The sequence below is a fragment of the Epinephelus lanceolatus genome, chromosome 14, assembly GCF_041903045.1.
Source record: "Epinephelus lanceolatus isolate andai-2023 chromosome 14, ASM4190304v1, whole genome shotgun sequence".
Taxonomy (NCBI): domain Eukaryota; kingdom Metazoa; phylum Chordata; class Actinopteri; order Perciformes; family Serranidae; genus Epinephelus; species Epinephelus lanceolatus.
This window is the reverse complement of record NC_135747.1, coordinates 11726042-11738231: the sequence shown is the minus strand read 5'-3', so window position 1 is coordinate 11738231 and position 12190 is coordinate 11726042. Positions and strand designations below refer to the sequence as shown.

Below are 12190 nucleotides of genomic sequence, written 5' to 3'. Positions count from 1 at the left end.
CTGACGGAAAAGGTAATGTACATCACCTGCACTGTGGACAGAACTGTTAACTGCTTCATGTCCCTATCCAGGCCTATGTTCTCATCAAAGCTACCAGACTGTTGACAAAAACAGTAATTTTAGCTTGCTGAACACAGGAGCTGCTGGTCTTCTGCTGCTCCGATCGGTTAATTAGTTTGTGTTACTGTGTGATTTTGTTGAATGTGAACTAAACGCCAAGGTCACACATTAACAAACAAAAAATCTGATTGCCACTAGAATGCTCTATCGCATTTCAGTGTGACTACTTTACATATCTAAAATTGATTTCAAACACCCAAATCTCTGACATGCCTGTGACATATGAACCCTGAGGACATCTGGGGCCGCCCTAGACCTCCTAAGAGTTAGAACAAAAACATGGTGAAGCAGGGTTTTGTTATCATGCAGCACAAACCTGGAATAACCTTCTAGATGATGTTAGACAAGCCCCAACTCATTTTAAATAATCTTTTTTATCTTTGCAACTATTATCTGCATTTTTGCTGTTTTAATGGTGATTTTTTTAAATTGAAAATCATTTAGTTATTAATTTTATCTTTTCTTTTTCCTCTGTGCTCATTTAGTGTAAATCTGCATACTTTATTATATTTTATGACTATGTAAAGCACTGGTGTATGAAATGTGCTTTACAAATAAAGTTGCCTTGTCATATCAAAAACCTTCATACTGTACAACATCAGTATGAATGCCGAGAGCAAAGGTCAAAAACAACCACCAATGAATTTCAACATTGTGACTTTATGGGCATACAGTGTAACATTGTTATTTTAGTGTAACATGTATTGAAACATTAATATTGAAACTTTAGTGTAACATCTGAACTGCACCTATCAATATCAGACACTTTAAAGATGTTGTGTACAAAAAATCTCTGTCCTATCTTGATGTTAACATACTTAACTAACTTATAGTTTGGGAGCTTTAATTTAATGCAGCCATACTCCTCTCATGGTGCAACCAGGAAGTATACAGCTCTGGGAATGTGACACTAATCGTGACACTGCACATATTTCCATTGAGACGCTTTATTATGTTAATATTTGCTGGGAATGCATTAATACATTATTCAGTGACATTTTCAGAGCCTTAAAACTGAAAACTGTCTTTGCAGTCACTATTGTGACCGATGGGATTAACGGTTAACGCGTGCTGGTGCTACGACTGCTAAAGGAGGTCACGCGAGTTTACCGTTGCTTCCTTAGCAACGGCCCTAGCAACGGCACAAGGGGTTTGTTGAAGAGCTGGCGTTAGCTTATGATAACTTTGCACAAGTACCAACATGAGTTCAGTCAGAAAGAAAACAAATATTACTGATAGTCTAGATTTGTTACCGCCAATTCCACCACAGGTAAGTTTAGAGAACACTACGGGCACTGTCAGTTGGAAAATGTCGTAGTGATTTAACGCTTCAACTTCTGACTTAGTTAACGTTAGCTTAACTGACCATTAAGCTAACAGTTTTCAGTTATTGTATAGCCAAATGTGGACACTTGACATTATAATTAAAAAACCTTAGTGTCTTGCCCGTATTACTCTTATATTGCCATTTTCCAAATTGTTCGGTTGCACACTTTGTTAGCCAAACGCCTCTCAAACAGCCTAATTTGTGTCAAACAGCACCAACCCAATACTTAACTCCATTGTCCAGGTCCACAGAAAGCAGCCATGGATGGACACAAAACCTTCATTTTCCCTGTATCCCCTACACAAACCTCAAGGAACAGACACGGCTCTACAAAGTGAGTTAATTGTTAAAAGATTTAAGTTGCTAACAAGTTTCAGTCAGATAAAAGATATTGACTTATACCAACTCAAACATCACAGTTATACGAACTGATACTGATGCATTTATAAGAATTTGTAAGGACTATGGTCATTCTGTTTGAACTGTTTGCTCTGTGTGTGCTGTAGGAGATGGGCTGACTGAAGGTGCAGACAGTAGACCAGGTCACAGTTATGACAGAGGCCAGAACCTGCTCCAGGGCAGGAAGGCAGTGCGGCTCCATGGGACCTACAAGCATCACAGCAGCACCCGTACACAACTCAGTAAAAGGCGCAAGAATCTCCGTGAAACTCTGGTTAAATTCATATGGTGAGTCACTCTATAAAGCTTAATTCTTTTCTTATCATGACATTTTTATTTATGCATTTGTCCATCTTTTCATCAGTGTGTTCTCTGCATGGATTGGAAGCACAGGAAGGACAGGAATAACTTAACTAGAATTCAATGTTAAAAATTGTTTGTTATGATAAAGTGTCAAGGCAATTTTACCTGTAAACCATTCCACCTTTGCTACAGTGCACTGCCTAGGATAGGAAATAATTTTAATGAAGTAGCAACTCTGAGACTCCTATTTTGTTTTTTGTTTTTTGTTTTTCTCCTTCGTAGCCAGCAGGAGGAAGAGGACTCTTCTGAATCTACAACAAAGAGTAATCGTGAAATGGTAAAGCGCAATACACACTCAATACCATATATAATATCATAGGCCCTCTTCTGTTGTCCATGTGCCCATAGTGAAGACATTTTTCCAGACATACTTTCAGATAATCTTTTCAAGAAACTAGATATGGTAGCCTTTTAACCACTGTTTTGTTTTGTCAGTCTCAGTGGTTGCAGTTGCTAGGTATATCTTTCGTAGTACAGCTTACGTACAAATATATTTTTAATTTTAATTTTTTTTATTTTTTAATTCTTGCTTGTAGTAAGGCCAAACAATAAAGCAATGTAAACTGTTTTTTAATTTTAGCGTTTTTACGTACAGTGGTACAGTTGACTCATGAATCTTAGCACTCAATGAAAAATAAAGCCTCAGCTCAGATACACTGCGTGGAAAATTAAGTCAGCATTGGCCATCGGAAAAGGAATGTTCACAACCTGAATCATGCTCAACAAAAACTGAAACTTACTCTCAGCAAGTCCTGGATGTAAATATTTTTCCATTATTGAGTCATCAACACTGCCACCAAAATAATAAAATTCATGTCAAGCATTGTTTGCTTAAAATGCTTCTACTGAAAATAGCCTGTAATATTCTGTCCTGTCAGAGATATGATTACTACATCCAGCACGGGATAGACCTGGAGAATGTGGCTCCTCTTGAGGACTCTCGGCTTGGGAACATTCAGAAACTGATACCTCACCACCTGAAGAGCCCGAGCACACCCCTGGAGCTGCTGGTTGATGAGATTAAGGAGGACTACCTGCTCAGTGTCAAGACAGCAATCTGTATCTATTCATTTATACTCTAAGTCATATGAACTAGTAGTATTGTATTATCATTGTTACCAACTGTATGATTGGATGATTTGTAATGCATATGAATCTGGTAATAAGATATAGTTTGTTTCAATGTCATTTGTTTGTGATTGCAGTGAAATATACATTCAGAGGTTTAGGGGAAAATGACGAGGAAGAAGAGGAAGATCCGCCCCCTCACAGACTTGAGTAAGACAGCAGGAAGTGACCGAAGATATAGCATGTTTATCTTCAGAGAAGGATAAAGTGCCCCTGCTTACTTAAACTGTGTAGCATTGCTCTCATGATCAGGTCACATAGAGATTCCTTGTTTTCCGATTTTATTAAGCAGTCACTGGAAGGCTTTAAAATTCTGAATTATAAATTCTGCGAGAGCGAAAAAGAAGAAGTTCGTTCTTTACATTCACTGTACTGTCTTCACTGTTAGGTTGGAGGTAGTGCCAAAACCATGGAACGAAGCCTTTGTCCATGCGCGAAAGAGGATGAGAGTTAAGCTTCACTCAATCAACCCCACTATGGTGAAGGTTATGTACATTTGGCATGACTTTTACAAGTAAGTACACTGCGTTACCTTTTGTAATTCCAGTTAAAACTCTTAAAAGATTGCAGTTAATATGAAGGGGAAAAAACATACTGTACTGTGTACAATATTTTATTGTCTTTTATTCTGTAATACTTAATTAAAAAGTCAGACACACACCATGTGACAAGTAGACAGTAGTATGTGACCCAAATATTGTGAAGGCAATAAACTTTGTATTACTTAACATGGCGCGCTATTATACATAATTAAATGTTCCTCTAAATTGTATTCACCAAATATAGTGCATATATATTACACTAGTGTCATAACAAATCAGCAGTTGAAAGCACCTTTTCTGGTGCAAATGACGATATTTACACAGTAAAGATGGTGAAAAAATAGTAAAGACTTGCAGTATAACGTATAAATAATATCCTGTTTTTACGAGAAATAGTTTTCCTGGTTTTTAAGATGTATAGGAAATTTTTCTCCAGAACTTTTACAGTGAGCAGTTTTTGCAAATAATTGTTGCTGCTTTGATGGCATGGACACATTTTTTTAAAAGAACAATAACAAAGTTTACAGTAACAGAAAACTGTTAGAGGACCATCTAAGATTTTTAAGTTTCCTGATTCAACAATATTTTCCAGTGTCATGCACCTCTGAAATTATTGTTGCTGTAGTAGAACCATGTTTGCCCATCATCTCACCCTCTTTGATGACATGGTTGCAGGGATCTCCGTCTGATAGATGTAGAGGAGTTCCACAGCAGAAAGGAGTCCATGGAGCTCTCTGTGTTTCAGCAAACTGTCGCCAGACACGTTGACAATGCCAGAGGAATCCTCCTCAAACAGTGAGTCTCCGTTATTACTTCTCACCAATATACCTGTGCTCTTTTTTACAATCAGGAGTACTTTTGAATACACAGAAACATAATGTCATCTTTGAAGAGCAATAGCAGTTCTAATATTGATGCATTGTATTTTTGTGGTTTAGAGACCTCATTGCGGAAAAATAACCACTTCTCTTGTTACAGGAGAAATTCCTAAACTCATGGATGCATTCTGTCGTATCTCAGACCTCCTGTCTTACCTTAAGAAATCCTAAATATAACTGTAAATTTGATTCTTCAGTGGGCACACCTCCTGTCATGCTTGTATCCATGTTTAGAATGTACACAGACCGCCTGTATCTTTCATTAGAGTGTACCGGTCGGCTATTCGAGTTGGACAAGTCATAATATGAACACCTCTCACTTGTCACTGGCTAGCTGGCTTGCTATCATGGACTAAACAAAGAACGGGAGTTCATGTTGTTCTCGCCTTCATTGTCATTGGAGTACAGACCTAACCACAGTGCTGCTGTCATTTTTGGAGGTTACTTGGCAGTTACTTTGAATTTAGGACAGGGTCTAATGCCATCTTAACTTTGGTTTCCTAACTTTGGAAATCCCTAAATTAGGACAGCTCTGTAATAGCTAAACCCCTGTCAACAAATGACTTTTTCCTATATGCATGTTTGTGTAATAGCAGAAATCCTAAAAGTGATCCTAAACTAAGATAAGATAGAATTTCAGAGTTAGAAGTTTCTGTAATGAGGCCCCAGGAGGACTATAAGCTATATAACTAAGACATCTTTAAGTTGCCATCTGTAAAATGTGGCTTTTTAGTAGTAACATCAAGTGGTAGCCATAGGAAGCTTTTACATCAGGGAATGCACAACCTCCAAATGTTTTTGAAAATCCAGAAGCTGATTACTTGCAAATTCTACCCAAACTTATTAAGTGATACACAGTCTTGTATGCAGAACTCCACCAAATACAAACTGACTCAGGTGAGGTGGTGCCACATTGAATTTGTCCAAGCTCCATTAGACTCACAAGTCAGTCTTTAGATGCTTTGCTTAACTAAAGACTGATGACTTTCTCCCTGATTTTGTGTTTAGATAGGCGGATACAATTTCAGAGTTTAAAAAAACTCCCTACGTTGCAGAACCAATAGTAAATCCGCAGGGCGGTCCTTCGGTGGCTCGCTGAACTCTTGTGCTTGTAAACATAGTCCCACTAGAAACACGTGTAGTGGTACAAAATGGCTCAGCCGTGCTAGTGGGTGTTTGTTGCGTTTGCGGCGAAATATTCTCACCAACTAAAAGAAACAAACATAATCTTTTACAAGGCCATGACTCATCCGTCTGGCCGGACTATAGAGGGAATCGCCTTGTTGTTTATAAATACTTCTGGGTAGAAAACCAGCAGAGCTTTTAGCTATATATATATAGCCTATATATCACATTTTTCACATCACTGTATCACCGTTTGGACTAATCCGATGTTTGTAAAGTCTATAAACACAATGATTGAACAAACATTACTTTTTCTGTGTGCACGTTTAGCTGGGCTAACCGTTAGCTGTTAGCCCTGTTAGCTGTTAGCAGTGTCTGTAATAGGTAATAACTCATTAAACGGTCCGTGAAAAAAATATCTTTTCCAGCGGATATCTTAGTTACAACATGATTGAGCTAGCAAAGCAGTTTTGTGTTGCTATGTGTGGTATTTATTCAGTTTTGGGAAATCACGATGTCTAGAAAGCATCAGTGGCTGCAGCTGACAGGGACAGCTAACACTAGCAGCAAAGCTAACATCAGGACGTCATCTGTTAAAAGCCTCCCGTTGTCGGATACGACATGAAACTACTCCAGTTAGCTCAATAATGTTGTAACTAAGACATCCGCTAGAAAAAATATTTTCTTCACGGATGAGCACACGTTTGATAAAACGGAGTTAAATCTCTCGGCATCCATTTTCAAGCTCTCTGTGTGTTTGTTTCCTTGCGGACGAGAAAAGGAGGTGGGCACATTTCCGAGAAGGCGTGTCCTTTTCAAAAATGCAAGAGGCGTTGCTTTGTTGCTGGCCGTTTTTGCCGGTGTGTTAAACACACTTGAGAAAGGAGTGTCCCCAGACTATCAGAAGGCAGAGATCTCTGATTGTCTGGTGGCGAGACTAAAGCTCCATGGACTCCCAGCAAGAGCTGGGCTGGCTTTGCTTCTTTAGAAACTTGAAATCAGTAGCCATTCAGGTAACAGAGGAGTCATTAGTGTGGATTGGCAGCACTAGTTCGTCGAATGAATTATAGTAATTATGTGCAAAGAGACGGCTTAACACTTCTCATTCCAACTCCAAACTAACAAGCCACTCATTACAGTGTTCTCCCCTGCCCCATTTTCCACATTAATATCATTTAAATTTTGAGTTTTTATTCCATTATTTGGCTGTCTGATATTTGCACCTGTAGTTACATTTCTTTTCATGAAATACATAAAAAATTCTCTGAATATAATCTTGCATTGGATTTTGCTTTTTCTACACTAGTTGGCTTCCCAAAGTGCACGACATTTACTTCCAGGGGTGCAGGAGCGAGCTGGTACCTGCCTCCAGCAACATGGCCAAACTGCTGTCTTTCTTCAACTGTGCAGCTACACTGATGACCTCCCAGCTGCAGAACCTTGCATTAAACTCAATGAGGGACTACACACGCCTTATTTCCCAGGACCCGGTAAGAGAAAGTTTACAAACTTTAGGCCAATATATTTCAGAAGAGTTGAACGTCCCAGGCTGGAAAAAGTTATTTCAATAACAGATTAGCAGGTATACATAATAAGCAGGTGGACACTAAAAGTTGCTGTCTTTTTCTGCCATGTTTTATTTTACTTTCCACCATCTTAGCAGTCAGAGCGAGTCTATGAGCACCCAGGCTTTGTGATACATCTGATCCTGGAGGACAGGGAGATCAAGTTTGAGCCCGAACTCAAATTATATGAGGAGGCCCTCCTTAACGTCTATGAGCTCATGCTCAGGTCCATCAGCACGGTTCCTCGAGTGGAAACCAAACTGTACTTGGAGTGGGTAAGAAGAAAAATGTGTGTGTGTGTGTGTGTGTGTGTGTGTGTGTGTGTTTGTTGCCAGTTCATTAGGTACACCTAGCTGAAACTAATGCAGTAACACAACAGTCAGTGTGTAATTAGTGCAAAAAATCCCTCCTTCCTTTCATTGTCATGTTTAGTTTTTGGCATTGATTCAACTTTATGATCCTTTTTGGAGGATGATCAAAGAGAGATAATCATGGGAGGTGTTTCTCTTATTTAGCCTACCCTCACTGATATAAAAGGAGTTGACAAGATAATAGAAACCCAGTGTAACGTCATGTAACACATTTCAGTTCAACAGAACAACACACTGTAGCCTTCTACACGATAATAAAGATGAAACAACACCTCAACAAACTTCATGTAGGTAAGATTTATTGCTGTACTGTTGTATTAGACTGCTTTAGTTTTCAATGGGTGTACCTATCAAATTGGCAACTAATAGGGTTGGGTCGGTATGAAAAAAAAAAAAAAACGGTCCGGTTTTTGTAAAAAACCGCATCAAGTCGGTAATACCAGATTTTCGCCACTTGGGGGCCCAGTTGACTCATTTAAAATAAAAAACGACCTTACGACAACAGAGTGACAGTAACAAGTTGTTTCTTTTATTCCTTACAAATAAATTTTGCAGCTTAGTCAATCAGTGCAAACAAGGGTTGCCTCCTTCGTCTGGCTCAAAGCCAAAGTGTTGCCATAGTGGCGCATTCTTTGATTTCGTCGAGACTAAATTGTCCGCCATTATCGACTCCCCGTCACTATTAAACAAACTCCAGGCTACAGTAGAGCACTCGCACCTCCTAGCTCAGTCCCCGCCCCACCCCCCTCTCTCTCCTGCTTGCTGTGCGCTTGGTGAAGAGGCAGACACAGGTGCTCACAGACTCGGGCGTACTATAAGCGGAGCGGACTCCGTGTAAAAATGTCTGTGAAAAATCCCCGCAATGTGAAAAATACATGCCGATCAGTCTTTTGTGTGACACTGGTGCGCGGAGCGGAGTCCGCGCGGTCATGCTTTGCGCGCACAGGGCTTGCGTACGTCCACTTTTACCAGGTGGACCTCCGTGGCGTCCGCTCCGTGTACGTTCTGCCCGAGTATGCGGTCCGGTCGGTCTCAAAAAATAAAACCTGGTCCAAGACGGAGTACCGGACCGAACTGGTATTACCGAGAACCGACCCAACCCTAGAACTGTATGTTATGGCAGTTATTGTTTTTTTCCACAGTTCTGTATGTTAAAATTACAGTGCGTGGTCATCAAGTTGAGGCATGTAGTTTTCTGCATACGTTTTTGTCTACTTTGTGTCTTCCTAGCAAGGCTCCCAGTTTGGAAGCACCCTAAAGCCCATAATTCTGCCAGAGATCCTTGAGGCCCACCAGGAGGAGGTGCACGGCATGTTCTTGACTGAGTGTGACAGGCCCAAGGAGTATGTACGCGAGTATGATAAATACGCCACACTGGTATCCAGGCAGGCAGAGGAGGATGTGGAGCAATTCCTCAGCGAGGGACAATCTTTCGAGGAGATCGTGGCGGAGGTGGTACACTACCAGCAGCTTGCTGACCAGATCCAGTACACAACATGCAAGGTATTTGATGGTGGTCACCAGAAATGACAATGTGATGGCTATAAAAGTTAAATATTACTTTTATAGTTGAGACAGCTGCTGGTGATGACAATGACATTGCAATGTTTCTTTGTTTTCAAATAATAGTCATTATCAATAATAACTTACTATTAAATCCTGAAAACTAAACAATCTGAAAATCTCAAAAGCAACAGTCTTCAAATCTTGATGATTTCCTATGAGTGTCAGTGCTTGTTTGGAAGCCATGTCTTGTATGATGTTAATTGTATTTCTGACCAATACTCTGGGCTTTAGGTGGTCCGTTTTGGCATGTTTGAGGTTCAGTCCCATAAGCTTGTCCAGTCTCTCGTCAAGCGTGCTCAGGAGCTACAGCAGAAACTGGTTACACGGATGCTACAGGACCATCAGGGAATCAACAAGAAGTCAGTTGGTTTGCTGTTTTCTCTCCACTGCCACACAGAAATGGCAAATTGCAGCTGAAACAAGTTATCGTTAAAAAGAAAAAACAGTTGATGGGAATTTTTGTTTTGACAGCTGAAATATGCATAGCAAATCTTGAGATTTCAGACTTCAAATTGTAAGCACTTTCCTTAAAAAAAAAATATAAAAACTTATATTGGACAATACCAGATGCATTTTTTCCTCAATCAAAGCTCACACATGCATATTCTCTAACAGCATTGCATAGCCTATGAAATGTATAAACCCATTGAATATAACTGGATAATACCTCACTTTGCCTGTTGATTTACCAATGTTGCCACAACACTCTTCTTCCAGACCCCAGGATGCCTGCCCTATAAAGCAGTTATATTTTGTTTGCTAATGAATGTCATTGTAACATAATGACTTTAGTTGTTCTTTTATCTCAGACATGTTAGGATGTTACATACCTTGACATGTTTCGGCAGAAACTTCTGCCTTCCTCAGAAGTGTCACTTGGTGGTGGTTGTGACGCGTCTTTATCAGCTGATTTGTCAATCAGCTGATATTAGGGAGGCCTGACGGGTCACGCCACCTGCTGTCCACCTGCCGCCTCTCCAGGACACTGCTCCAGGTGTGGGAGAGCATGTATGCCCCCTTGTCCCTGTTCATCATCATCTAATATCGGCTGATTGACAGATCAGCTGATAAAGACGCGTCACAACCACCATCAAGTGACACTTCTGAGGACGGCAGAAGTTTCTGCCGAAACATGTCAAGGTATGTAACATCCTAACATGTCTGAGATAAAAGAACAACTAAAGTCATTATCAGAAACTAAAGACATAATGAACACCATTGAACTGTCATTGTAACATGCTTTCAAAATGCATCATTCTACTGATAGCTCAAATGTAGCAGGAGACAACACATTGTTAATTTTTCAGAATCAGATCATTATTAGATCGATTAAATTTCACGTTTGATGAAATTCTCTGATTAACAAGGTGCCAGTCAAAGGGAATATACAGTTGTACCATTTTGGTTTAGGACCCAACGACTCTATCCCAATGGAGCCTCTTAGCTCCAAGCTGTTCCATAATGAGATTGTAAGTCTGTAAAACCCTTTGTATATGTCACTGAATTAATGCTTTTCCTCTCACAGGCTCTGTAATGAATTTGAGAAGATTGCGGAGAAGGCACTGAGAACCCCACCTGACACACAGAAACTGATGGAGCTTAAAGTAACTAACCCAAATTCTTGTCACACAGCCCGGCTTGGCGCAGGGTTTTATTCTGTGTACAACTGTCCCTCACACCTCACCTGGCTCACCTGGTAGCGCAGAGATTCCAACAAAATAATATCTAAAAAAAATAAAATTCCAGTCAGTAATAACAGATAAATGTTTTTGTTCACACCTGCAAACTGACTTTTGATGGTAACTGGGCTGAGGTAGTCGCAGCAATTGAATACTTTTAAGTACAAGTTTTGCCATATGGGTGAAGTGGTCGTTGATGTCCTGTCCTCCCCATCCAGGCCTTCATGAATAAGGTGCAGACTGAAGAGATGCCTCTGTTGGAGCAAAGATTGGCAGAGTCCAACAGACAGTTGTGTTCCCTGATGGACTTTGTCACCCTCTCACCACTGGACATGGAGCTCAACACACAAACCATCCAGTGGTTTCAGCGCATGCCATCCATCTTTAAGGAATCCCGACAGATTGTTGCTGAAAAGACAGAGCAATATCAGAGCGGACTTAAGGTCTGTGTTTCTACTCTGTCTTTGAAACTATTGATCTGTTGACAAGGATCTGTTTTTTTTACTGCATTTTTACTATTTAGATTTTGCAAATCTAAATAGTTAATGTAAAATGAAAAGCTGTTATTGAGGGCATTTCTGTATGTGCATTCCAGTTGTGCCGTCAACGCTTTGAGGAAGAACTGGAGAGCTACAGCGTACAGGTGGAGGAGTTTATCAACTTTGGTGAGCTGACGGATCTCAGCATGTACTTGAAGAAATCCCAGGCCCTCAATGCTAAACTGGAGTTAGCCATGGAAAAGGTACATCATGATTTCTGTGCTTAAAAATATAGGTATCAGTGAAAGGGCACCTTACACAGGTGTGGAAGATCAGCTGTTGCAGTGTTATTCAAAGCTGAGTATAATCTTTGATTTTAAAAGTACTTTACAAATTATGTTAAAGAGCAGAGGTCATGGATAGACATGCCTCTGGGGGCAGCAGTAGCTCAGTCCATAGGGACCTGGCCTGGAAACTGAGGGGTCGCCAGCTCTAGTCCCTGTATGTCCCAAGTATGGAGCGTGTACTGGTAGCTGGAGAGTTGCCAGCTCACCTCCTGGACACTGCCATGGTATTCTTGAGCAAGGCACTGAACTTGAAACTGCTCATGGCACCTGTCCAAGGCAACACCTTCATTTTGACATTTCT

The 12190-nt window shown here is 40.3% G+C and overlaps 1 protein-coding gene across 1 annotated transcript in view; it reads left to right on the top strand.

Moving 5' to 3' along the window:
* The first annotated feature begins 1257 nt into the window (after nt 1–1257).
* The window catches only part of dnah7 (dynein, axonemal, heavy chain 7), a 94031-nt gene continuing 83098 nt past the window's right edge, over nt 1258–12190 (top strand). The window contains exons 1-15 of the mRNA XM_033612856.2: nt 1258–1390; nt 1691–1781; nt 1954–2134; nt 2432–2486; nt 3088–3268; nt 3415–3487; nt 3726–3851; nt 4555–4674; nt 7189–7372; nt 7543–7722; nt 9049–9321; nt 9616–9743; nt 10910–10988; nt 11282–11506; nt 11659–11805. Coding sequence (XP_033468747.2) covers nt 1322–1390; nt 1691–1781; nt 1954–2134; nt 2432–2486; nt 3088–3268; nt 3415–3487; nt 3726–3851; nt 4555–4674; nt 7189–7372; nt 7543–7722; nt 9049–9321; nt 9616–9743; nt 10910–10988; nt 11282–11506; nt 11659–11805 — 2112 coding nt within the window. The 5' untranslated portion in view covers nt 1258–1321. The remainder of the gene's footprint in view (nt 1391–1690; nt 1782–1953; nt 2135–2431; nt 2487–3087; nt 3269–3414; nt 3488–3725; nt 3852–4554; nt 4675–7188; nt 7373–7542; nt 7723–9048; nt 9322–9615; nt 9744–10909; nt 10989–11281; nt 11507–11658; nt 11806–12190) is intronic.